This window comes from Silurus aristotelis, assembly GCF_946808225.1.
Source record: "Silurus aristotelis genome assembly, chromosome: 8".
Taxonomy (NCBI): Eukaryota; Metazoa; Chordata; class Actinopteri; order Siluriformes; family Siluridae; genus Silurus; species Silurus aristotelis.
This window is the reverse complement of record NC_139581.1, coordinates 14,758,520-14,785,965: the sequence shown is the minus strand read 5'-3', so window position 1 is coordinate 14,785,965 and position 27,446 is coordinate 14,758,520. Positions and strand designations below refer to the sequence as shown.

The 27,446-nt window shown below is 38.3% G+C and overlaps 1 protein-coding gene across 19 annotated transcripts in view; it reads right to left on the bottom strand.

Moving 5' to 3' along the window:
* The window catches only part of msi2b (musashi RNA-binding protein 2b), a 242,108-nt gene that overhangs the window by 21,998 nt on the left and 192,664 nt on the right, over positions 1–27,446 (bottom strand). For 9 of the 19 annotated variants that reach the window (XM_083548641.1, XM_083548640.1, XM_083548625.1 and 6 more), the window contains exon 11: positions 10,318–10,380. The exons of 2 other annotated variants lie outside the window; for them this stretch is intronic. In XM_083548641.1, the coding sequence (XP_083404767.1) occupies positions 10,318–10,380 (63 nt within the window). Of the gene's footprint in view, positions 1–10,260; positions 10,381–27,446 lie in introns of all 19 variants that reach the window. 8 more of the 19 variants (XR_014534699.1, XM_083548636.1, XM_083548635.1 and 5 more) reach the window with 1 other exon arrangement.

Here is a 27,446-nt window from a genome sequence, read left to right as displayed (position 1 = left end):
TACTGCTTTGACAGGAAAGGTCTTATCTAATAAAGGCCTACAGAAATTACTTTTATTGTGCAGGTAGATCACTTTTAATGATAGCGCTATTTGAAGCAGAAATGTGGAATAAAATGCAGTTAAAAGCACCCATTTACTAACTACAGAGAAAGCCATCTGGCAGAATAGGGCTGCTTGATTACCTTTGGCAGCTAATTCCCTATTTCTGAGCACATGCAAATGATTCACTTTGACCAAGTGGAAGCGGGGAAGCTGAGGGAAAAATAGAGCTGAATTAAACATTGTCATTTTTAGACATCAAAAGTTGCCTCAATAATGGCTTGGTTCAGATGTTCCGCTACAGCCAGCCAGTTACAGAATGACACTCTGCATGTTTTATGTTCCCATGAATAACGTACGGATGGAGGGAGGAAGTGTGCATGTGTGTGTGCGTATCAAGTCTCTTCCGTATTTACATATGAATTATTTCCTCAAAATCGCAAGACAAAGCCCAGCATATTCCTTTTCGTCTCGCACTTTCTTCGTCCTCGTACCCACAAAACCCTTTTTGCTCTCTTTTGACTAACCCAGGTCTTGTGCTCTTGCTCAAAGCCAAATCTAATTACTTCATAATGGCACAATTTGGTGCGGGGAGCCGCGTGCATCGTTGACAGGTGATAGATGCGTAAATTCACTTCGCCTGACTTGATGAATTGCAGCATGGAAAAGCAAGGCGCTCGCTTGCGGTGTCCAGACGACACAGCCTCGTCTATTCATCATCTCCACCTCCAGACGCCACAGACCACAAACGCACTCCAGGGTCATGTCTGAGCAGCTGGGAGGAGGTCATCCAGATGTGCCTTTGGCTATGCAACATCTGCACTGAGCCTGGACACCCCAGCTGGCTTTGAAAGGAGGAAGAGTGATGCTCGGAATGACTGCACTCTGTACGGTTGTCAATCTCGCCATTAGATAGCCCATCTGGGTGCTTTAGAGCAATTGCTGAGATGAAAGCCTTAAGCTTTGCTTTTTTCCCCTCCTGCTGAGTGTTATTATATGTAATGCCTGATAAGAAAACAGATACAAATGTGCAAATAAAAGGGTGCTTTTATCAGCTGTTAGGCAACAGGGAACAGAATTGTGCAACTCCTACATGTATAATGCGAGTTACTCTGTGGATAACTGGCTTTAATACAAGTTAGCGGTCTCTTTAGCATTTATAGCCAGGCAGCCGTTTCAGAGATTACTGCAGGGTCCCATCAGGGGCCTTGCAGTCAGTGGGAGACTTTAATTTCCTCTTCTCAGTATTCAGCATCCCTCGCTCTCTAGAGTGCTGCACTATGGTTACATATCAAACCAGCTCTCTGAATGGTGCCACGGAGCCCCAGGCACTGGCTGCATTGCTTCCTCTCAACAATAATGTGCACTGCTGTTTGTTGTCTCCATCCACTATAGCTGAATTCACAAATGCCTTATATGTGGGCTTGTCATTATGAAACTGCAGGGGTGCCTGAAGAAATAGCTTGACAGGAAGTTGTATGGTATTTGCCAACAGCATGGATAATATGAGTACAAAAATAACAATGTAATTTAATATGAATGTAATGAATGTCAATTAATATCAAAATCATATCTCAAAACGAGATTATCCACCAAATTTCAGCTGCAATACACGATTCAGGATATTTTGGCACAATCTAAAGCAAGTTTACCTAAATAACTAGATGTACTGAAGTGTTCATCCCTCCTTTGTCCTATGTGCTCCCACCACTGCTTTCTGTTAATCTGGCAGAAAAGTCAGAAGAACACCAAAAAAAAAAAAAAAAGTGTTTGCATGGCAATTTAATATAATGTGAAGTGCGTTAATGAAGCACAGGGGCAGAGCTCTGGCGCTTTCTGCAGCTGGATCAGGTTCAGTGGACTCCGAATAGCTCACACCTGACCCGTCAGCACTACATTACCACAATTAGCCTGCTGAGGCTAGCAAAATACTGCCATTTAAAGTACCTTTTCATGAAAGGATGGAGAAAAAGCTGACATTTCGCACGGTGACTTTCAAACAGTTTCCGCAAAGCTGGAGGACCACAGCCAACCTTGGAAATAGCACTGCACACAATCATCTACTGTAGGCAGAAATGTCAGACACGGTAAATACATCGGAAAAGGCTGGAGAGGGAATTCACACAAGGAAAAAAAAGAGGAACACACACACACACACACACACACACACACACACACACACACACACACACACACACACACACACACACACACACACACACACAGAGACTGGCACTCTTTAAAAAGCACCGGAGCAGCAGTTCCTCTCACAGATGAAGTGCTATCTCAAACTGACTGAATCTCTCCCATCTTTTTGTACTTAAATTAAGCCAACTTCACTCAAATCCTCTTGAAGAGTGTCAGTGAACTTGTCAAATGTTCTCCTAAATTAGCTGAGAATTTATGAACATGTGCAATTAGCTTTTTCATTTCCACCTATGCCATCCTTAAAGAATTACTAACTGCCTTTGCTGCCTCCAGAGATGATCAGTCCCTATTCTCAGATGTTTTTTTTTTCTTCTCTTTTTTTGCCAACAGGTGACTAATTATCATTACCAGCTCTCCCTCTTTGCAGATGACATCTCATAAATACTCTATAGATAATGCCTCCTTTCTATTTTTTGCTCGGATAGCCTCTGCAAATTACATTTAAATTATGAAAATTATGGCTAATCAAGCAAATATCTCAAATCTTCATGATTTATCCTCTGCTCATTGATGGATCTCTTTGCCCCTTACCCACACTCGCACACTCTGGTGCACAGATGGAGGAGGAAAGTGGACAGCTCGCTCCGAGATGGACAAAAACACACATCTGTCTTCATCAGGAGGGGTGACAAACGAGAATGAGGTGTGTTTCATATTTTCACCGCAGACGGCTGGACACTGAAGATGTTGCCTGGCATATTTTGCACCTGCGGCCAGTGAACAGGACATCCGCTAAAACACACGCACACACAAACATGCACACTCCCGCAGCTGTGGACCACCGCCTGTCTGTCCACATACAGCAACTAATGGAGAGTGACACAAGCTCTCTAAACTGTGTTCCTTTCTTGCCCTGCCCCCTTCTCTCTCTCTCTCTCTCTCTCTCTCTCTCTCTCTCTCTTTCTCTCTCTCTCTCTCTCTCTTTCACATACACACATTCAGTCATTCAGTTAGCATTTAGTTAGAGTAAAGAGCCACTCGAATCAATGTGTATGTGTCTGATAGATAGAATTATTTTCTAGTTGACCAGTACCAGTTAAAGTTGAAGCAAAAAAAAAAAAAATCAGGAAATCTTTTTTTTTTTTTTTTATTAGTCCAAAATAAAGTGACATTTCTGATGTATATTTAAAACTACATTGTAAACAATAACAATAGATCAAATAAATCACTGCATTAAATATCCAAAATGATCAATTTCTGCATTACTAGAACACTACTTGAAAACCATTAGACACTTACAGGTGTGCATCAGGACTGGATCAAACGTATGACACCACTTACTCAGTAAATTGAGATGCACTAATTCTAATAAAAAATAATTTTCGTAACTACTTTTTCCTTGTGACAGCTTTATACACTGTGGTGAAAAATACTTCAGAAATGTGTTTATTTAAAAACATGGCTTCAAAAATATATTCAGTAGGAGGTAGGACTGGTCTTGGATTTACTTTGCACTTAATCATTGAAATGCCCCATTAATAATAAACTAGCAGAAAATGAAAAAAAAAAAAAAGATTTCCCCACCATAATCTAACACAGTGAGCTGTAATAGTTTCAGATATTCAAATTAATTCAGGCTGCTTTCTTTATCATTTATCTAACTGTACAATCCCGGCCCTGACCAGTCAACATACCCACACCAGTGACTAATGAATGTACTAGGTGACTAGTCTGAGAATCCTCTAGTGTATCATAGTGATATGTATTTAACCTTTTGTGAGGACCAAGTGTCCCTGTAATGACAGGAGTATGTGACAAATGTGACATTGTGAGGACATTTGAAGCTTGCGGTATAAAGAACTGTACTTTTTCACACAAAGTGTTTTATTTATAAAAATGTAATGAATTATTTGTGTACTCAAGGTCAGGGCTAAACATTGCATTATTGTGTGTGTTTGTGTTCTTTTTTGTTTCCTCATAAAGAAGGAGAACACTAAAATAATCTATAATAGATATAATACATATATAAATAGGCCACATTGGGGGGTTCGGGGAGGCAAATGCCCCCTATTAATATCATGGAATTTCAGATATTACCGTTAAAATACTGTTGATAGCAAGCGGCAGAACAAAATTAAGCAATAAGTTGAGTCTATTTTGTGCATTAGTTTATCGTTGTTGGTATGAAAATTAGAGAAAACCAGATGATCGGACTAAATGGCATAACATCCCAATACGCTGGATAACTAAACAGATATTGCTGATGGAGGACAGGTAATTGAGTAGTCAAGTGTCACTCGTTTAGAAGAGGAGAATTCCCGCTGTGAGCCGATGTTAGCCCCGCTGAAATTTGGAGCGGTTAGCCAAGCCTTCACAGACAGCGCACATCTTGAGCTAAATCTGGTGCACGGACTAAAAATGTCTGCAATAATGAATTAAGGTCGGACTATTTCAAATAGTAATTTCATTTCTATTATCGGACGGTAAAAAGTTCAGGAAAGAACGGTATGCGAATTATGAATGGCTGTAATATAGTTCCGCTCTTGATCGTGCAATTTTGTATATAAAATATATGAGAAACACAGTGAGCCAGGAGAGACTCACGGATATTACTTAACAGTGATTCACGTAGATTTGGATAAGAAAGGTAAGGTAGGACGTTGTTGTTATACACGTTAAAATTTGCTGATGAAGGTGCAAAAAGACACTCACTTTTGTGCAGATCTTGTTTTCTTGCACCTCCGACACAAGAGTCAAATGTCGCCCATGTATGTATATATATATATACATGTGTGTGTGTGTGTGTGTGTGTGTGTGTGTGTGTGTGTGTGTGTGTGTGTGTGTGTGTGTGTGTGTGAGAGACTGGGTTGCCAGTTTCTCTACAGCCCTCAGCCTGGGTAACAGCACAACCTACACTAATGGGATCGCCACTAGACCAACAGCGTCAAGCAAACTTCTGCATTGTGACTCATGTTTTCCAGCTTGCTGGCCCACAGAAAGGTTGCAGGGTTTGACTGAGTCTCTTTGAGCTTAGTCCAAACATGTAAAAGTTACAGTGTTAAATCATGGCTGCACTTTTGTGCATTTAGTAGAACGTGTGTGGGGAGAATATTAGAGAACAATGAAAAGAGGAAAAAAAAAAAAAAAAAACAAGCAAAAAAAGGTCTTGTAGGTGAATGCGTCTTCTACTAAAATGTCATGCTATCAGTCTCTAGGTAAAGGACAAGGTTTGCATATGCAAAAGAAACGCATAAATATTTCTACCATGCAGATTTCTAGTGCATTTAATACTACATAACATTAAAATACGGAGTTTATTCTGTGCTAGGTTTGCAGACAATACCTGCTTGACCTACAGCTATATCACTTCTAACAAGACCACTACTAAAATTGCATGCAGTCAAGTCAGTGTCACAAACGGATCAAAAACAGGCAGAGGAGGATAAAGATGGAGGATGAAACTCAACTAAATAAACTCACAAAAAAAACAAAAAATATGTTTATTTAGCAGATGAAAAGTGTGGAAATAATTTGATTTAATAAACATGATGGAGTAGGACATATACAAATTTGTTATGCATCATTAAATTAAGAAAACAAATGATTAATGATTGAAACTAACAAACAAATGAAAAGATCGGGTGGGGGGTGGTTGGTGCAGGAGGTATACAAGCAATACAAGCAAAGGAGGTATCTCTGGCATTCCACTGGCTCAAACCAAGCAAGAGAGACACAGCAAAGGCATGACCAGCAGGCCAACACCTATAAAACTATAGCAACATGTCAGCCTCTACATTTTGATCCAATTTTCTGGTCAATTTTGGTAGATTTCTGTTTGCTCTTGTGACATGCTGAAGCATCTGTGCATGGCGACCAATACTCTGGGAATGTTTCCTAGTGTGAGCAATTTCCACTGATGAAAAGACTGTATGCTGTACAGGATGCATTAGAAGTACAACCAAGTAAGTTAGCGAATATTAACTTGTAAACCACCTGTTCTGCTATGGCATCCCTTATTAAAGGTTATAAAAGTAAATCCTTTAGCCACTTCAAAGTAATTCTATCACTAGCATCATTTGTTTTCCTCTGATATTACAAACCTACACTATATGGACAAAAATGTATGGACACTTTACAATATATATTTTGTGCTTTTTAAACATTCGCTTCCACATTTAGTCCCAATTTACTGTTATAATAACCTCCACTTATCTGAATTTCACTTGATTTCAGAGTAGAGATTTGTGCATTTTCAGCCACAAAAGTGTTAGTATAATTAAGTACTGATGTTGAGTGAGGAGGCCTGGGGTGCAGTCAGCGTTCCAATTCATCTCAAAGGTGTTTAATATGGTTGAGGTCAGAGCTCTAAGGAAAGCCATGCAGATCGTCCACTGAAAATTGTATATAACTTCATAACTTCATTGAGCTCACTGAATGGATGCTACTACATACAAAGACATCCTTTACAACTGTCTGCCTCTGAATTCACTCACAGTTTAGGGAGAAACCAAATATGGCTGGAAGGTCAGATGTCCAAGTTATTTTGTCTATATAGTGTATGGGTATGTAAATAAAACATTAACGACATTGTAAGCATAGGTAATTTATACATCACCTACAGTATTTTTCAAATAATATCCTATCTTATATACAGCATTTTGCCTGTCCGGCTCACTACAACTTAATTGTATTTTTATTTTTATTTTTTATTAATGTATGAATAAATGTATATTCTCATGTTTGCAATATCTTTTAGATTATGAAGTATACTTTGTAGACCAACTCTAGTCTATTATTTGAACACATTTATTCCCCTGAAATATTTGGAATAATAGTACAGGAAAGTATATTGTTAAAAAAAAAAAAGCTTATTTTAAGGTTACAAAAAAAGTTATTCTGTAAGTACTACTGAACTACACTACTACTCAACCCTTTTACTCAACCCTTCTACTCTAAGTACCAAGCGTAGCTAATCCCTACTGTTTTCTTGGATTTAAAGATAGAACTTCCTTGTGTTCTTCGCACAATCCCTGTATTTTAAATGTAAACCAATGAAAAGTGTCTACAAGGAGGCAGTATCACAGCTAACACTTTCAAGTGTTAAAGAATATTCTTCTTCTTCTTCTTCTTTTTTTTTTAAACATAAATGTACCTGACAATTAAATGTGTTTTAATCACCTGAACAATCATGAAAACCACGAATAAATATAACTAGCTAAACGGTTAAGTGAGACAATACGGCATAAAACTTATTGTTGTCAATGGTTACAGTATGTGCCATCCACTTTTTTGTTATCTGGTGTAAAACAAGCTCAGAAAAGCATTCACCCCATCACCTTGAGATCTCAAGTTTGAATTGTGACAGTGATACAGCTGCCTATGACAGGCAGACTAAAAGAGCAAAATTAGGTGTGTTTTTGGTGTGGGAGGGGTGGAATTCACTCTCTTCTTTAATAGAGACACTAGCCAATCAATGTATACATGTGGAAGTGGGCAGATTGCATTTTCCTCCAATGTGTTACACTGCCTCCTGAGCTAGCTAGCTAGCTAGCTAGATAGATAGATAGATAGATAGATAGATAGATAGATAGATAGATAGATAGATAGATAGATAGATAGATAGATAGATAGATAGATAGATAGATAGATAGATAGATAGATAAATAGATAGAATCTAAATCATAGTTAGTGTATGCTAGTATTATATAAATATTTATAGATATTTTAAATTTGTGAGAATTGTGAAGATTTGATCTGACATTCCTTTTACTAAATCTGAATTTCTGCTTTAATAAGCATGCTGCGACTTTATTAATCTAGTGTGAGTGTATGACCAAGTCAGACTCAGTTGGAGCCGTCTACTGTGTGCTCATAGCTAAGTTAGCTCTGGTACTGAGTGACTGGCTTTTAACAAACAGCCCACACAAATGCATCTCGCCTTGCACCTAGCAGTAAATGTATGCACAGCAGGGGTGTATAAATTCGTCCTGGCACTAAGATCGGCTGGGTAATAGATGATGAAGTCCCTCGAAAAGGTCATCGTTAAATGTCAGCACTCTGTCTCAATGGCTTTCCGGCTTCTGTCACAGTGCAGCCATGGAGAGAGTGTGTTCCCCATCAGCTTCAGACAGGAGCAGAGAGAGAGCCAGTCTGCTCTCACACCCTGCCACACACTGTCTTCCTCTGCTATACTATATACACCACACTGAGAGCATGACAGATTGCAGTCTACAATCTAATGGGGGAAAATAGACCAAACCTGAGATGCTCTATATCTCTTAAAGTCCAGTTGTCACTTCGGCAAAGACTCTCGAAACGATCCCGAACGCACCCGGAGTTAGCATTAACTGAGATATTCATTTCTCATGAGAGTCTAATTTAATGCTTACATCCTTCTCTGAACAAGGCTGCTGCATTTCACACCCTTAAATGTAAAAGAGATGCAAAGTGCAAGTGTGTTTTTTTTTTTTTTTTTTTTTTTCAGGCTTAGTTGCTTTAGCGGGGCACTAATCAGAATCAGACACGTCTGATTGAGTGGAGAGGCATGACTGATTGGCTCACGCTCTGTCGACTGAGCTCCGGCAGACCCGGCGCACAGCCACTTTTACGCCTGTCTACGAATTACACTGAGCTGGATGGCTGGCTGCTCAAGAGCAGGTGTCGGTGGAGTGCACTCGAGTGTGTGCTTCTTGTGTGTGAGGGAGAAAGTGTATAAAAGTGAGTGTGTATGTGAGTGGGGGTGTATAACAGAAAGAATAATGTGTGTGCGTGTGTTTGTGTGTGTTTGTGTGTGTGTGTGTGTGTGTGTGTGTGTGTGTGTGTGTGTGTTTGTGTGTGTGTTTGTGTGTGCGTTTGTGTGTGTGTGTGAGGGAGGGAGCTGTCTGAATAACGGGGCCACATCAAGCTGACATGCAGACCCCACTTTCTGACAGCCAATTAGACAAGGCCATCACATCCTGCTGTGGTAAAGGCCAGTCACTGCAGTAAAGGGCAGAGTGGAGCACACCAGCAACTCCCATCTTCCTCACGTTTATTTATTTAAGCATCCCGCATCAAACAGACAAAGTCAAATTGATTGATTAAGCTATCTGGCTGCTGGATCGATAGCCGTACTTGGAGGAGCACAGCCAAGAAACTGCTAAATGTGCAGCCTCAGTAATTCTGGTCAGTCTGGCTCAAAGGTGCTTCAAGGAAGCCAGTTATGGCCAGGAGTGATTAAGTGTGGATGAACTCACTAAAAACCATGAGAAATGAAGATACTCAGTCACACAGTCTGTGTTCGATGGTGGGGATGTGTGGGGTTAGGAAAACACTCCATCTACAGCAAATTGCCTAAAACTAAGAAGCAGGAGGTTTACCCTAATCTGCAAACTATGACCAGCTTCACCTGGACAAGCAACACATATGGCCACAGTCACAGTAGAAGTGTAAACTTAACTAGAAATGTAAAATCTAGAAATGAAAGTGTGTAGGAGGGGCATTTTTTTAAATGGAAAAAAAAGTGGAAATTCGTAATTTGACAGGTGAGAACATGTTAAACTCCTACATATACTGGAACCCCGGAATGAACCAGGATTGAATCAGGGACCCAGGATCTTTGAGGTGGCAATGCTACTCACTGCACCAGTTTAACACATTTTTATCATATGTAAATATTTTTTTACAAATGCATATCAAGTTCCTTGATTTTCGCTCTTCTGCGCTAAAACAGTCAAGTTCATATCAATTCACTTTTGAAACTTATTCACCCATTAAGGTCTATAACATGAAACCACTAATCACAGCAAATCTGGTTTGAATAAATGTAACTATGCTGATGAAACACTATTGTGACTGGGCCTTTAGGCAAAACTGGTCAAGGGTCAGTTGCTTTACTCACAACCAATGTAGGTCAGGAGATGTGGAGGATAAAGCAAGGACTTAAAAAATCCATTCTCTTAACTCCACAGTCCTGGTGTTTGTATCTGAATAAATTATGAGTGTGAATGTGTGTGAAAGAGGACAGAGGCGGCTAGAGTTAAGAGCAGCATGGCGAGAGCGGACAGCGCACAGATATATGGCCAGAGTGTTTACCTGGCCCTGTGCTGTGCATATATGCTGCATAGCCGCCTCTTCCACCGGCCCCCCTACCTGAACCACGTGCTGCTGCCACTGCCGCCGCTGCCATCGGACCGTACGCCGCCGCGGGAAAGCCTGCAGGATAACAACACAGAGGGGTTAACATAGGCCAGAAACGAGGGCAAAAAGTGGACAGAAGATAAGTAGAAAAGAAAAATACGTATGGGTAAGCTATAAAAAAAGGTGTAGACAAATAAAGTAAGAATAATCCAGGTATACCTGGGGTCTTTGTCACAAAATCTATCTTGTTCTAGTGTGATTTGCTGCCTGTGGGTATTGTAGATTCTGTCTCAGAAGCTGCATTTAATATATTCAGCAAGCTACAATGACACTAGTGCACTCGAGCATTTCTGCATGAATAACCATGTCTTCATTCCATGCTTATCTCTTAAGAGTGCACCCCAGCAAGGCCACAAACGCAGATGAGTCTTTTAGATATGATGGTTTGCTTATATGGGCATTTTACTGCAACACGTTATTTAGAAAAAAAAAAAAAAAAAGGCTTTCCAATCTGGTTAAATGCATGAAACCGGTGTGCCTCTTTAAGGCATTAAGGAAGAAAAAAACCTGCAGTGCAAGATCTATAATCTAACTATAGTACCTGAACATCTTTTTGCAAAATCAATACCTTTAACAAATGGATGCAACGTTTAGTACAGCTTAGTACATGTATTCCTTTAGTTAGTATCAATTTCCACTGGCCTTGTAGTTCTAGAGGAATTATGAAACACTGGTATATTCGTTACTTAATACTCGAAATCAAGGCAGGAAAACACTTTTATTTATAGAAGTGCAATTACGCTCTCTATAGCCCGGCATGAAACCTTGTCATAACAGAAGCTCAGGAGAGAAAGAGCAGCAGATGCTTCTGGGCTTGTAACAGCCACTTGTGTTACTAAACGCCAAAGAAATCCACCCAAAGCAGAAGCATATAGGCTGAAGTCTAACCGTGACCAACACTGCCAAACCAACAGTGATATGCAGATGATTAAACAGTCAAAACACTTTGTAGTCCACTTAAGTCACTTATCTCTCTGGCACTGCTCATGTCAGGGTGGGGTAACGCGAGCAAGACAGCAAATCGTAAAGCCGAGCAGGCAAATCTGCCTTTGTCGTTGGTCATGGTGGTTTATGCTTTGGAACTCAATCAATCAGGGGGTAAATTTGGTCTCCAGGCTGCGAGAATAGCAGCTATAACTGTGGTGGGGCCAGGGGTGCCGAACAGAAGGGTGATTTGTGAGGAGGCCCAGGCAACACTGCCTCACTCTACTCCCAGTTCTATTGGCGCTTTCTGCCGTTATTAGCAGATAAGGCATCTGGGATTAATTGCTCGCTACCAAGTGCTATTTAATTCACTTCAGGATTCTGTGATGCAGAAAAAGGGAACAGGTACGTACTATAAGCCGTTAGACTGAAGAGAAGCAGAGAGGACATTGCTGACATGTGTGTGGGTGTTCTTCCAATGTAGAAAAACATCAGTGCATGTCACGTTCTCATTACATAACACCGTTCAAGAAAGACGGGCGAATTTAGTTTTTTGGTTATGAAGAACACAAACACAAGTAGAAAATTATTTCTGAATATAAAATGATAAAAAAGGATTTAAAAATAATAAAAACGTGCAAAACCTCTTATACTAATGATCTCCTGTTTGAGTTTAATCACAAGAGAGCAAGTTTGTTTTACAGGCAGCGAACACAGTCGTGTGTCACAGTACTTTAATCTTTTGCAAAAATCCAGAGAAGTTGGAGTAACTTTACTAGACGACATTAAAATTAGAGATCTGCCTCATTTTAATATTCAACTATCTGTGGGAGTTAATGAACGGATACTCAGTGAAGCGTTGGGAGAGCGGGAAAAACATATTTAATGTGGTGTAATCAAGTATCATTTTTCCACCGCAATTAAACATTCCTCCTGTCGGTGGTGGTGCACGTGTTTATGAGTGTGACAGACGTAATATAGTGAAATATTAAACGTTCAGCGAAAGCATAGCTTTATGTCAGTTTCAGCATGTAGTACTGCAGTAACGGCACTCAAAATCTAATACAAATTTTAGTGAAGTTTCACTGGATTAACCAACTTTCCAATTACATAGTATAGCATGTGTATAATAATGAATCATTGCAAGTATTTGCACATTGTATTTACAAAAGCAGTGAATTAAATGTAATCGAATGCTCCATGTGAAAGGAGAAAACGCTGTATAATTAAATGCGCCATGCAGCAGTGCTGCGTCTGGGGTAAAACGATCTGCAATCCAGTTACCCAATTAATGTCCATAGTTGTAAAGTTTTATAAGAGATATACTTATTAAAAATATATTATCTTGTCCTGTGAGCTTTATATCTGACTGCCCGCTCCTACAGTTAAAAAACTGTCTGCTCTCAAGACTCTGCAAGTCCCAATTCACACTTCTAACGTTCACACCATGACAGTGCAGCTCTGTGTAGCAAAATATTACCAGATGAAGACTTTATCTGCATATTTTTTCACAGATTTCATGTGGAAGTAGGGCAGAACAAATATATCAGTATGCAAAATTTGGAGCCTCAAATGTTTAAGTGAGTGTTAAAAAAAACAAACAAACAAACAAAAAAACACCCCCCACAAACAGGGAATAGGTTTCCTATGGTTTTCCATAGTCACAAATTCCGTTTAACTGCTGCACATGTAGGGCACGGGTTAGAGTGTACAGCACCATTATGTCATATCTCTGTGGCACAGATTATAAAGAAAATTCATTATTTCGAAGCTATAAATCAGTCTAACAATCGCCATAACTATATTGCACTGTAACTGTAGTGAATTGAATTGTTATTTCGTTAGCTGTATTGTATTAAATTGTATTGTAAAATGTCATGCTTACTGTTAAATCAAACAGAAAGAAGACATAATAGGAGAAAGAAAGAAAATAGGAAACAAAAAGTTTTGATTATGTTAAAAGAGAAATTAATCCAACCACACATATTCACCAGAATGATTTAATGATGAAGGATTGATTAATCCATGGTCCTATATGACCTGGCACTGCTCACATGATACTTGATAAAATAAGCATAATATAATTTAGTGCAGGTACAATGCAGGTACAGCACACACAAGTACAATGCGGGTCAAGCACACGCACAACACAAATCCTACACAGGTACAACACATCTTTAGTGGTGACAGAAACAACAACAACAACAACAACAACATGATCTCAATTAATTTACAAGCTCTAGTCTATGTAAGCTGCAGCACATCTGTGTAAAAGTATCATATATATATATATATATATATATATATATATATATATATATATATATATATATATATATATATATATATATATACATATATATATATATATATATATATATATATATACATATATATATATATATATATATATATATACATATATATATATATATATATACATATATACATATATATATATATATATATACATATATATATATATATATATATATATATATATATATATATATATATATATATATATATATATATATACACACACACATATATACATACAGTGAGGAAAAAAAGTATTTGAACACCCTGCTATTTTGCAAGTTCTCCCACTTAGAAATCATGGAGGGGTCTGAAATTGTCATCGTAGGTGCATGTCCACTGTGAGAGACATAATCTAAAAAAAAAAATCCAGAAATCACAATATATGATTTTGTAACTATTTATTTGTATGATACAGCTGCAAATAAGTATTTGAACACCTGAGAAAGTCAATGTTAATATTTGGTACAGTAGCCTTTGTTTGCAATTACAGAGGTCAAACGTTTCCTGTAGTTTTTCACCAGGTTTGCACACACTGCAGGAGGGATTTTGGCCCACTCCTCCACACAGATCTTCTCTAGATCAGTCAGGTTTCTGGCCTGTCGCTGAGAAACACGGAGTTTCAGCTCCCTCCAAAGATTCTCTATCGGGTTTAGGTCTGGAGACTGGCTAGGCCACACCAGAACCTTGATATGCTTCTTACAGAGCCACACCTTGGTTATCCTGGCTGTGTGCTTCGGGTCATTGTCATGTTAGAAGACCCAGCCTCGACTCATCTTCAATGCTCTAACTGAGGGAAGGAGGTTGTTCCCCAAAATCTCGCAATACATGGCCCCGGTCATCCTCTCCTTAATACAGTGCAGTCGCCCTGTCCCATGTGAAGAAAAACACCCCCAAAGCATGATGCTACCACCCCCATGCTTCACAGTAGGGATGGTGTTCTTGGGATGGTACTTATCATTCTTCTTCCTCCAAACACGTTTAGTGGAATTATGACCCAAAAGTTCTATTTTGGTCTCATCTGACCACATGACTTTCTCCCATGACTCCTCTGGATCATCCAAATGGTCATTGGCAAACTTAAGACGTGCCTGGACATGTGCTGGTTTAAGCAGGGGAACCTTCCGTGCCATGCATGATTTCAAACCATGACGTCTTAGTGTATTACCAACAGTAACCTTGGAAACGGTGGTTCCAGCTCTTTTCAGGTCATTGACCAGCTCCTCTTGTGTAGTTCTGGGCTGATTTCTCACCTTCCTTAGGATCATTGAGACCCCACAAGGTTAGATCTTGCATGGAGCCCCAGTCCGAGGGAGATTGACAGTCATGTTTAGCTTCTTCCATTTTCTAATGATTGCTCCAACAGTGGACCTTTTTTCACCAAGCTGCTTGGCAATTTCCCCGTAGCCCTTTCCAGCCTTGTGGAGGTGTACAATTTTGTCTCTAGTGTCTTTGGACAGCTCTTTGGTCTTGGCCATGTTAGTAGTTGGATTCTTACTGATTGTATGGGGTGGACAGGTGTCTTTATGCAGCTAACGACCTTAAACAGGTGCATCTAATTTAGGATAATAAATGTAGTGGAGGTGGACATTTTAAAGGCAGACTAACAGGTCTTTGAGGGTCAGAATTCTAGCTGATAGACAGGTGTTCAAATACTTATTTGCAGCTGTATCAAACAAATAAACAGTTTAAAAATTATATATTGTAATTTCTGGATTTTTTTTTTAGATTATGTCTCTCACAGTGGACATGCACCTACGATGACAATTTCAGACCCCTCCATGATTTCTAAGTGGGAGAACTTGCAAAATAGCAGCGTGTTCAAATACTTATTTTCCTCACTGTACATACATACATACACACTTGTGGATTCAGACTGAATGACTAGCCACCTCTCTGCTACTCATAAACTATCTAGCAGAAAAATCAAGAGACTAATATAATAATAATATCAGAAGACGAGTGTGGATGATATGGGCTTCAATGAGACAAAAAGCTCTCAGGCACCTAAATCTGGCATGTTCAAACATTATAATTAAATATTATCATTTTAGTGAACAATGAAGGACAGTCATTCAAACTCTTCGTCAAAGTCATCATTAAAATATAAATATAATTACACGGCAGCTCTCTAATTAAAACGCACATCTTCGGATGCAGCGGCCTGTTCATGATTGAGAGCCAATAGACAATAAGAGGCTGACACTGGCAGATGGTTGGGTTCAGATAGAGAAATGAATTGTAATTAGCCTTGTCTCTTATGGGTTGCCTTCTATTCTTCAACATAGACAACCCCCCAACACTCTGATATTAGTGGCCTTAATGACCTTTAATGTGCTGCTAATGCCTAATCAAAGCTGATTCCAGAACAGGATTAGCAGTGAAACAGAACAGTGGTGCTAACTTACTGCATTAGTTAAATCTATAATAAGTTGTTGGAAATATTTTGCAGTAGTTTCCTGGATCTATTTGCCATTTTGAGCTTTCTTCATGTCTCAGGCGAAAAAGTTGTAGGAAAAAGCTTCAGACATCAATCCCTGAACATACAATAAAAAATTAAGAGGATAAGGATGAGGCTATCTTTAAACATCTGTGTCCAGGACAACAGATAAACACAGATTAGTATATACAGTGGTTTGTATATACCCTTCCTGCTTTTCTGCCTAATGGTCCCTTTACCTGTACTTTGGTCTACAGTCTCCTCCAAGCCGGAGGATTTGTGCCATACCTTTCAATTTTTTATAAAATATAACAATCTATGAGATGCTTATGCTTGGGATATTTTTATAACCAGACTCTGACTTTCAGAACTTTTCACCCAGGACATGTTTTGATAGCTCATCTTAATGATGATATTAATTTATGTATGTTCTCTTATAACAACTGTATGAATACAGTTATACGATTTTTCTATTTTTTAACCTCTTCAAGTATGAACAGGTATAATATAGAGATTATGATACACTTCAATTAAACACTGGCCAATGTTTAACTAATTATGAGACTACTGATGAAAACCATTTGTCCCCAATTTAATGTTTTCACAATACTTATGTAATTACACCACTTACATTTTTTTATTTGTAAATTGTATAAAGGTTCACACAATTTACAAAGGCAAGATTGTATGCTATAAACTGTAGATTGTTGACCTAATTCCAGGTAAACAAAGTTTTATATTAACTTTAGGTTGTAACAATGAAACTTTTGAATTAAAAGAACAAGCCCTGCAGTTTTACATTAGCAGAACATACACACTCCTGCCATGTGTGCAAGTTTGGTATTTATGGAAGCCTCTTGCATGCAAAATATGTTTAAACAAAAACTCATCCTTTGACCATTTAATCTCCTATAAGTTTAAAACATATCTTTAGTTTTAGTTAGTGATGCAATTATTGAAAACAGTCCTAATTTGAGTCTAACTTTCTTTAGTAACAGTTTATATTTCACTGTTCAGAAAAATGAATGGTAATTATCTTTATCAATGGCCATCAGAAGTGACCAAAGCACCACAAGGTTTGCTGTAGCACAATAGCTAAATATTCCTAATTAGAAATTGCAATTTGCCACTAATTTGTGCTTTCATTTACAGTAATTTATAGTCAGTCACAGGTGAGGCCACAGGAGAAATCAATTTTGGAAAACTATTATCGGAATATTAGTTCATCATCATTTATTAATAGGAGCATTATTTCCAAAATAAGACCTTAATTGAAGCCTTCTGATTGATTGCATTCATAAAAGGGTCTAAATCTCATTGTGTAAAATTATATTTGTCACCCAGCGATTAGCCATGTAAATTTTACAGATTTGGTGATGGCGTTCAGTTTCGTCTGATAATACCAAACAGTGCATGGTGCTGGAAGTGAACTTCTTCCATGCAACGGTGGTTTTGCATATCCACGGTCCAAGCTCCTCTTATAGTATAGGACCTCATTCAGTTAATGTTCCTTTTTAGATGATTGGACTTTCTAAAACTGAATCGTCTGCTGCAAACAAGTTATAAAACACAAAATTATAATTTTAATATAAGTTTAGAATTTTGTTAAGCATTTAAAGTTTTCTAAAGTTAAATTTCTAAAGAAATAAAGCTTGGCTGTAATCAGCATGCTCTAAACACTATAATTCTTGACTAAACTTCTTAGAGTAGAAGTAGAAAATCTGACTTCTGATACAGAAAATTAAGTGCTTACTGAAAGTTACTATCACAGGAGGTTTGCATAAGATCACAAAGATGTCTTGGTTGTTCAGGCAGAAAGGAAAGAAAAAGAAAAAAGATTTTACAATTACATTGGTTCTGCAGTCTCACCACTTTCAAAAATCTGCCCTTCCTTCACGTCTTTCTTTCATCATCAAGAGCATTACACTCAATTAGACAGAAAAGTAGATCGCAAGCAGTATCCAAGTCACCTGCACACCTGCTGGGAGAGTGATGATCACTCTCTGGCTTTCTTCTTCAGAGAAAAGGCAAACATTGCATCTTGACATTCAGAGAGAACACTCACTAGTGCCCTCTAGGCACAGAACAAAAAAAACGGGAAACTCGTGCATGACCTTGAAAATTTTGACTTGCAAACACATCCCAGAAACTGCTCATCACTTTTCATCCTAACACCAGATCACAAGAAGTAAGGACGATCTCAAAGGAGACGAGCGCAGGCTCTCTGGCTTATGCAACCAAGCGAGGGGAGGTTCAGTTAATTAGGACAACAAGCTCTGGAGTTGTTCACACATTCGTAGAAGCACTTTTCCCAATTGGCAAAGTTACTTTGATAATGAAACACAAGTCAAACGCTGACATATTCAACTTCCCAGGAGATTATGTTACCTGAGCAGAAGTAGACCAGGTCTTACAAAAGGCAAACCTTTAAATCTCTCTCCTTACTCAATCTGCATCCATGTGTGAACACATTTACACTTGTATTGTGTTGAAGTGAACTTTCAGAACAGCACACAAGTGGTTTGGGAAATTGTGGTGTATATAGCAAGACACCATTAGGGAACATCCATACAAACCAAATGATGCAAAAAAACTAAACCAAAACCTTCTATTCATACTTAAATAAAGCTAATTTTAATGTTCATACTGCTCTTTACAAATAACCTGGCAACAGCTTTGTGAAATAAATTGACTTGTATGTCACTGGGAATCTTAATTCTGATAAATATGATCTGAAGCAGTATTCGGACTGGATTCTTTTTCCATATGGACTTAAGGAAAGATGAACATTACAGGGCCATATCTAGGATTTAAGTCTGTTTTAATTCTATCAATGTGGAACAAGTATACTATATTTTTTGCCTTCAATAAAATGGCAAATAAAAATATCCCCCGTTTCTATCTATCTATCTATCTATCTATCTATCTATCTATCTATCTATCTATCTATCTATCTATCTATCTATCTATCTATCTATCTATCTATCTATCTATCTATCTATCTATCTATATCAGTATAAATACATTTCCAGTCAATACCAAAACAAATCCAAATATTGGCGTAGTTCAATACGGAGAACAATATATTACACATGATGTTTAAAAGGACATGTCTGACACTTCTGGGTGTTTTAGATATTTTATAACGCTGAATAACCACATATGGCCGAAAAGGTGTCCCAATACTTTTGTCCATATATTGTATATCATTATTAACAGCCAGAAAATGGTAATAGCGTTGGCTTTAAATAGTGGAAACAGGATTCTGCAAATATAACACCTGTCTTTTAGTTGCATCTATTTGCACAAACTGAGTGATCTTCATGTTAAATTAAACAGTGTGGACCCAAAATCATTACTGATCAGAAGGAATCTTTCCACTGTTGCTCCAAGTTACAATTAATTTTCTCACGATCATCATCAGCACTCATCACGCTATTGGTGTGGCAGTGTAGCTAGCTGTAGGTCGACCAATCCCCACTGATGCACCTCATTCTCCATGTTCCTGTGTTAGGTTTCAGAAGGATCTGAGGACTATGTCAAGTAGACACCTGTGCAGTGGATCTAGCAAGCCCTAGGAAGAGATTAACTTCGTTGAATTGGGATTAATTAAGTGGGTTAATTAATAGACTACGCCAGCTCATTGTTTTGCATTTGCGGTGAAAGACACCACTCGGGAGAGACTTGGCAGCATCCAATCAATTTCATGGGGCTTTTATTACTGAAGAGATAAAGCCAATATTTAGCTTTCCATTTTTCTCTGTTTTTTCCAGCCGGTTTGCCCTGTCAGTGGCTGTGCACGGCTGGGCTGCTGTGGCCTGGAGAGAGAACAAGGACACATCTGTTCCACCCTGCAGCCCTGGAGGGGAAGCCATCCTGGTCTGCCCTCCCTCTCTCTCTTCTCTCCCTCTCTCATTGCTCTTTCTCTTTTTTCTCTTTCAGCTGTTCTTGAAAGCCAGCTCATTAGTTAAACCTATGTAATTAATTCTACATACATATTAATTATGACTGATCATATTACAAAAAACATGTTTGCTTACTTCCAGGCCAAATTTTATTATTTTACAAAGTAGAGGGCCTAGACATAAAACAAATAATACTGGGTGCTAAGGAAAGTGGAGCGAAGAATTTTACTGGAATTCACTGGGTTTTAAATCTTTTTAATTCACTGGATAGAAAATTGTATTCCAAAAATTTATCAAAATTTAAACAGAATTACCTTTTTTTCTGAATGGTTTTAAAATATTCCTGATCCAAGATATCACTAGTCATTATATTCATTATAATTTGTTGCCAATAACCTAGTAATCTGTTAAAATTGTGTTTGTAATGTTGTTTTTGCACTTTGTCAAATGTGTATTACATGAATATATGGCATATATATTATATATTATACTAAAAAATATTGCTCGTTATACAATGTGATAATATATACAAATGTACTACATTTATACTCACACACACAAACAAACACAAAAACATATATTCTGTATTTGTTTTTATACATGTGTGTGTTTCAAAATATTTAAAGAAAATGACACGCTTGATATTTTAGGCATAATTATAAAAAATATCTGATTACAAAAATGAAAAAAGGTATATCCTGTATTTTGGAATGAAACAGTTCTAACACTATTCTAGCCCATCTGTTGTGGACAATTGTGGACTGTTGTGTACAATCTGTCAGCACTGTTCTGCCCATCTACCACAGCGGACCACAAATGATTACGGAGGTGAACCGTTTACAGTACAGAAGTGACACTAATATGTTGTGGTTTTAGACACAGCAATGATACTGGGACTTTTGAGCATTGTGGATTTGTAGATAGACATAAACTTTTTTTTTAAGTCAAATCTGCTATTTTTTGTTGTTAGCCATTCCGTTGTCGAGCAGAACGTGATGGTAAAAATGCTCAAAAAAGCAGATGTGTGTGTGACACACTCACACCAGCATAACCTCCATTTAGTTGTCATGGCAATGTCAGTGTCAATATTACAATAGCCAGTTCCATGATATTCCATTCCCATTAATCAGTAAGGAGGATAACAAAATGTGCTTACAAACATATGTAATATAGTCATTTATTTGATACATACTGTATAAAGCTTTTATAAATCTGTAGACTGCAATGGTTTAACATTCAGACCTAAGTTGTGTAATGCATCCGAAGAATGGCTCAGTAAATATCAATTGCACATCATTTAAACAGTAAAAAAAAATCTAATGCTGTGAACTACAGTCTTTTCTATTTCAGGGACACTCAGGAAAAGCTTTGTTGGTCGATTCATCCATTATGAAAGCCACTAGAAGAGGGATGGATTAAAAAAAAGGCTAGCTTTAAAGAGAAAGAAGGCGGCTAATATAAAGGGAGGCAGCACAATCTCAACAAACCATCTTTTCATCCAGCAAAAGAGAGGTGAGTCATTTCTCTCCAGCAGAAGCCCTTGACTTGGATTGCTTTCAAGCAGGCCTTTCTGCCAGGCTATCAAAAACAAAAAGCTGCACCTGGGTGATGAGGATCCCTAATCCAAGAATGCAACAGTGCCATTCATGTGCAGTGAACTCGGTCATGTCAGAGCCTCATGTCTACATCTCCCCCTAATGAGCGTGCTGATAGTGAAAGCAACATGGAACATGCCATTGCTGCTGCCCATCACATCTCGGCAGGATTCAGCCCTGGGAATTACATGCGTGAGCACAGTGAGTTAATGATGACTGTAGGGGTTCGACTCCGCTGAGAACATGGCTCCGAATTCAACAGTTTGACATTAATCATGTTGCTTGTGTGGTTAGGTCAATCACACATCCACTCAACTAATTCACACACTGAAGAAGGAGACAATTCCATGCAAGCTCCACAGGAAATGTAGAATCTTTGAATAAATAAAAGGTGAATTACAATTCGATGCAAAAAAAATCTTCAATGTACTTACTTTCGTAAAAACGAAATCGAGCATATATCAGCATTACTACAAGCATAGGTCTGATTAATAGGTCCATATCTCAAAATGTATAAATCATGACAGGACCTTATAGGTGTATTCAGCATCCCATGGGTACAGCTGACTCTCAATGTACTGTATCTCACAAATAACAGTAGGTTCTGATAATTAAGAGGATATACTGTGAATAATAATACAAACAAAAAAAAAAAAAACATGTGCTCATACATATCTTAGAATATACCTAAGGAGGCCTGGGTATTTTATGAGATAGGCACTGTGCACTTAATAAGATACAATGTAAGGTGCAGGGTTATAGAGAAAAGTGAGGAAGAAGTAAAGAAAACGCTGAGTGCTTTATGAAAGCCATGAAAATCGGTCAGTACAGAGCATGAAGTGCTCAGTGCTAAAGAAACAACCAGTCATCCGTACATAGCCAGAGAGTGACATATTCACATAGTGAAGTTGGCAAATACTGTCAGTCATAATTCTCTGTGAGCGCAGATGTTCATTGGTGTCTTTTATCAAGCTGAATTAAAATGGATAACAAAAAAAACGATATTTGATTTTCTTTGATATTTGAATAATCTTCTTTCACTCATAATTTATAAAATGTCTGCGATATCTGTCGTCACATTCACAAGAAAGTGCCTGCAGAACCAGCTCATCTGGTTATGATACTGTAGCATAATGATAAATTAACATAACTGCCCACTGTATTAAAAAAAATTTAATGTTAATTCAACACCAATGACTATACAGCCTCAAGGTACAAAAAAGCACATTGTTTATCACTGTTAGAGGACTAGCTTGTTGCTTAAATAAACATGGAGACATGCACTTGTACTGTAGCTCAACTGCATGAAGGCATGTCATTTTGAGATCGGACTTCACACTTGGGAGGTGAGTCGAATGCCACGTTACTTTTGTTGTGAACAGTCAATTGATTAACCTAAGACACTGCTAAAGTGAGAACATACCAACATGATGATACAAGATATTTAAACTAGAAATTTAACTCATTAAAAAATACAATAAAATTGAACACCACTAAGTCCTCAGTTCAGCTTGAACTTCTGTTTAATGACAGAGAGAAGAAATACATGCCGTCTCCACTTGTGTGAACTGAGGGTGCAAATGCTGGGATGCAAATAAAGACAGAACAGATACAAATATTCTCCACAGGTAGCCTCATGTCCCATTTTACGATGTCACCTCCTTGACTACAGTAATTACCAGACAGATGAGTAGCATCTCTCTGGCTGAGAGACATGAGGATTAACCTAGAGGGCAGGGGAAAGTCATCCTTCCTTCATCCCACTATCTAAGAGAGCTCATTTAAGGAGACTGGACTTGTCCTTGGATGGGGGAACTGAGGAAGCTGAAGGCAAATCTCAAATCTCAATTTCAAAGGATAAAAGACAAGCAGGAAACAAATGTTGATAACGGTACATGCTAAAACAATCTTATAAAGACATGACCTAGAACGAGCATTATCAGAAGACAAAAATTAGTTAGGGCAATGCCTTTTTCTCTTTTCCTTTTTTTTTTTTTTTTTGAGGGGAAAATGTGTCCTACATTACATTTACATTACATCTTAAAAAAATATTATTCTATTATATTATTAACAACTAAATCATGCACGAGATAAATAGTTCAAAAATGAATGGGTATTTCAGGAGTTTAGGTATATTTGGTATTTAATTTAAATGTATAATAATAATAATAATTATTATTATTATTATTATTATTATTATTATTATTGTTAGGTTTTACATATACATTTTTACATATATTATATATTATTATTGTTTTTATATTACATATTCATTACTTTATTTCAAATTTCTGTTTCTATAAATGACAAACTAAAAACATCTTCACTTAGTCCTAGGCACATGCAAACTATAGCATATGACTGCAGAACAGAAGTCTCAGCGAGACAGTACAACAGTAAGGTCTGTGTTTACGAAGAAATTCAGATAGTAATTAAAGCTGCACTAGTTTGATGGATTCTGTCGGCCTCTTGGGGTCTGGTGATGAGTAAGCATAAATGCAAGAGTGTAAGGGTTTAAGTATATGAGGCAGGAAGCTTCAGAAACTGTCAGTAGCATCCACATTAATCCATTTCCACACTGACCTGTTCTCCTGCTTGTACGCTGTCCTCATATAATTATACAACAGCTGCTTGTGACCACTTAAAGAAAGCCCCGAATTGACCAGCAGGAGTTCTTTTTTTACTGCAATTGTGTGTTTGTATGTGCATATTTAAGCCCATTCATTGTGTCGAGCAGTGTGGATGTAGCTTTAAGGCTGTTGCATGCTGAATATGATTGTCGCATCTCGAATGCTTTTAAGCAGCCTTTACTTCAATTAGAACTAATTTAAGTGAAGAACATGATGGCATGGTACAGCTGCTGGTGAAACCACCGGTCTCCACTTTTCTTTCTCCTCCCTCTATACTGAATGTATGAATGAGTCCTCTCTCTATTTCTTTCCTCCACATTACACGCTTTCTCCAGCTATCATATGAAACTATCTACATACAGCATTGAAAGACCGGTATCATAACCTGTTTCAACAACCAACAAAATATACCATCTTCATTTCCTCCTTCTCCACAGAAATTTTGAAAGCTGCAGGTTTATTTGTTTGTTTGTGTTCCAATTTCCTTCTAGCCTTAGCGTGTTATCTGTCCAGCAGGTTAGCGAGGACTGTGATGTGGGATCAGCGTGTGTGTGTGTGTGTGTGTGTGTGTGTGTGTGTGTGTGTGTGTGTGCGCATAGTGGGGGGGTGCAGACAGAGGCCTGTCCCTGACAGCCTCTCTGTTTGCATAACTGATTGGGCCTTAATCAAAAGTGAAGCGTCAATTTCAGCTCTCCCACCCATTCTCCACAAAGAGGAAAGTGAGAAGAAATGGAAGAGTGCAAGCTAAAAGACAGGGTTATTATACACCTCTGAGCGCTTTTGGGCATGGAAAGGCTATGACCTTGACTACGCTCAATCCTTCAGCTCTCATCAGCACGGCCCTTGTCCAACGGCGCAAATCAAGGCCGAACAGAGACGAGACAATTCAGTCTGCAGAAATAGAGAGGAACGGCCATGTAATGTGGGGCAAATAAAAACCTACGTGTGGAGCAGACGAGGCTATATTGTATTGGTGAGATAAAATAAAGATACAATTATTAAATAGGGAATAGATAGCTGCATTTTCTGTCACAAAAATTGGACCAGCTGCTGCATTCTCTTTACCTGGCACATCCAGCAGGCAATAACCTTCAATGCTTTATTATATTCTACAAAAGCTATGTTAGCGCGTCCTCATCAGCAAGACGTAGCACAACACTGTTTTCATAATTTCGCAAAAAAACAAGCATGAGAGGTTATTACCATGAGCAAACCATTACATACTGATTAACCCTGATTGTGGAAGAGACCTACAGACTTACACTAAAATGATCTCAGGTTATTTCTAACAGGGTTCGATTGCACGCACGCACGCACGCACGCACGCACACAAACACACGCGCACACACACGCGCGCACACACGCGCGCACACACGCGCACACACGCGCACACACGCGCACACACAGACACAAACAGTACATTTTCCCTTGACCTGTTACAAATTCAGTCACCTGTGGAGATTAGAAGAAGTGACTTGAAAAATATTACCTTTCCTCTATTCAACAGTCAATTTGAACCTGTGTTGTGGCTGAGCTTCTGGTAAATCCCCAGGTGCTACAAGTTGTCTGGAAAAAAGCTCATCCACCCTACAAGTTTAACACCAAGGTCATTGACAATATGTGAAATGGAAGAGATTGAGGGCTTCATTCTGAGTGGCACTGGAAAAGATAATTTTGCAAGGAAAGCCGTAGGATTAAAGGAAAGCGAAACTCTCTTCTTTTAGCTATGAAACTGCAGGTGACGCTGAAGTTGGCAACTCTCTGGTGAGGCATCGGAATAAACTACAAGCCGGAGCTGAAAAGCAGAACCGTACAGACCCTCACGAAACTCTTTCATGGGGTGACCAGAGAAATGACTGGAGAATGACCAGAGACATTTAGACCAACTCCAGAAGAACATAACATTTGAGCATGACAAAATATTTTTTTGCAGACATGTGTACTGGAAGGCTTCTTCTAAGAATTTCCTCTGAGAAAAAAACAAAACAAATGTGCAGCCCAATACTAAGCTAGGCCTACTGACAGAAGAAACAAGAGCTAGGCTAATGCTAACGGGAAGAGAGAGAGAGAGAGAGAGAGAGAGAGAGAGAGAGAGAGAGAGAGAGAGAGAGAGAGAGAGAGAGAGAGAGAGAGAGGCCTTCATGCACATTTTAATCCCCAACTCCAGGCTTAGTCACAGCAGAGCTTTCTCAAGTGCTTGCCAATTCATGCTTGCTCATTATCCCTTCCCTCCCTCATTTATCTATCCAGCACAGCTCGGGAACAATCTGTCTCTCCACCAAGTCCTTTTAAGACACTTGTTTGAGGTTTATTTGCACCCTGGCATCAAAGTAGTACAGCCGTGCGCTTTAAAAAGCAGCAATCAGCTATCTTCACATAGTGATGGTAGCATATGCATTTTAGCTTTTGAAGTTGCCCATGAGGTCCTTTCAACTACAAGAAGGCTGCCTAAATAAATATTTAAGCGCTTTAAATGCTTTTGCATTTAAACCGTTTACATGGACTAACAGAAAAGGACATATCATGCAAAAAGCACCTCATCATCACAGAAGCTAACTAACTTCCTGGTCTACAACTGCTGTTGTAATGTGAGTATGGCCATTCTTTTACTTCACTGTTTTGAGTTGCTGAAGTAATAAAGTTTTTGATTATTCAAAGCAAAGATAATGCACCCACAGTTTGAAGGTTAAACTGCTCAAGCCTCTATTGGCTTTGCTTACATCTCAATCAGATGCAAATCTTCACAATTTGATCCAAATATAATTGGGTCTTTGATATGTTTCTGATTATAATTCTATCTCCTCCAATATCTTTCATTTGGAGAAAAAAAAAAATCATCATTGAAAAGAAGATTATTCAGAGGTGTTATATAAGTATATATGTATATGTGTTATGTATATGTATTTGCGTATCTATAACATTCAGCTCGAATGGTATTTTTTGAGTGAAATTAAAAGTCAAAAACATGAAATTCATCACCATGAGTAACTGAGACACATTCCTTGTTGGTAAACTCTCCCTGCATGTGCATGTCAGTGTCCGAGTAAGACGTGAGTGTGCAGACAGACGGTCTGAATACCGGTATACCCAATTCTTTGTGTTAAGTCAACAGTACACATGAATAACTCAACTTTAAATAAGGCTCTTATTTCGTTTTGGCTCGTGAGCAACAGTTCACACTAAGAATAGCAGGAGAAGAGTCAGGAGATAACTGATAACGCATTATGGCACTGTGCCATAATCAATAGTATTGTATTTGAGTCTGCCT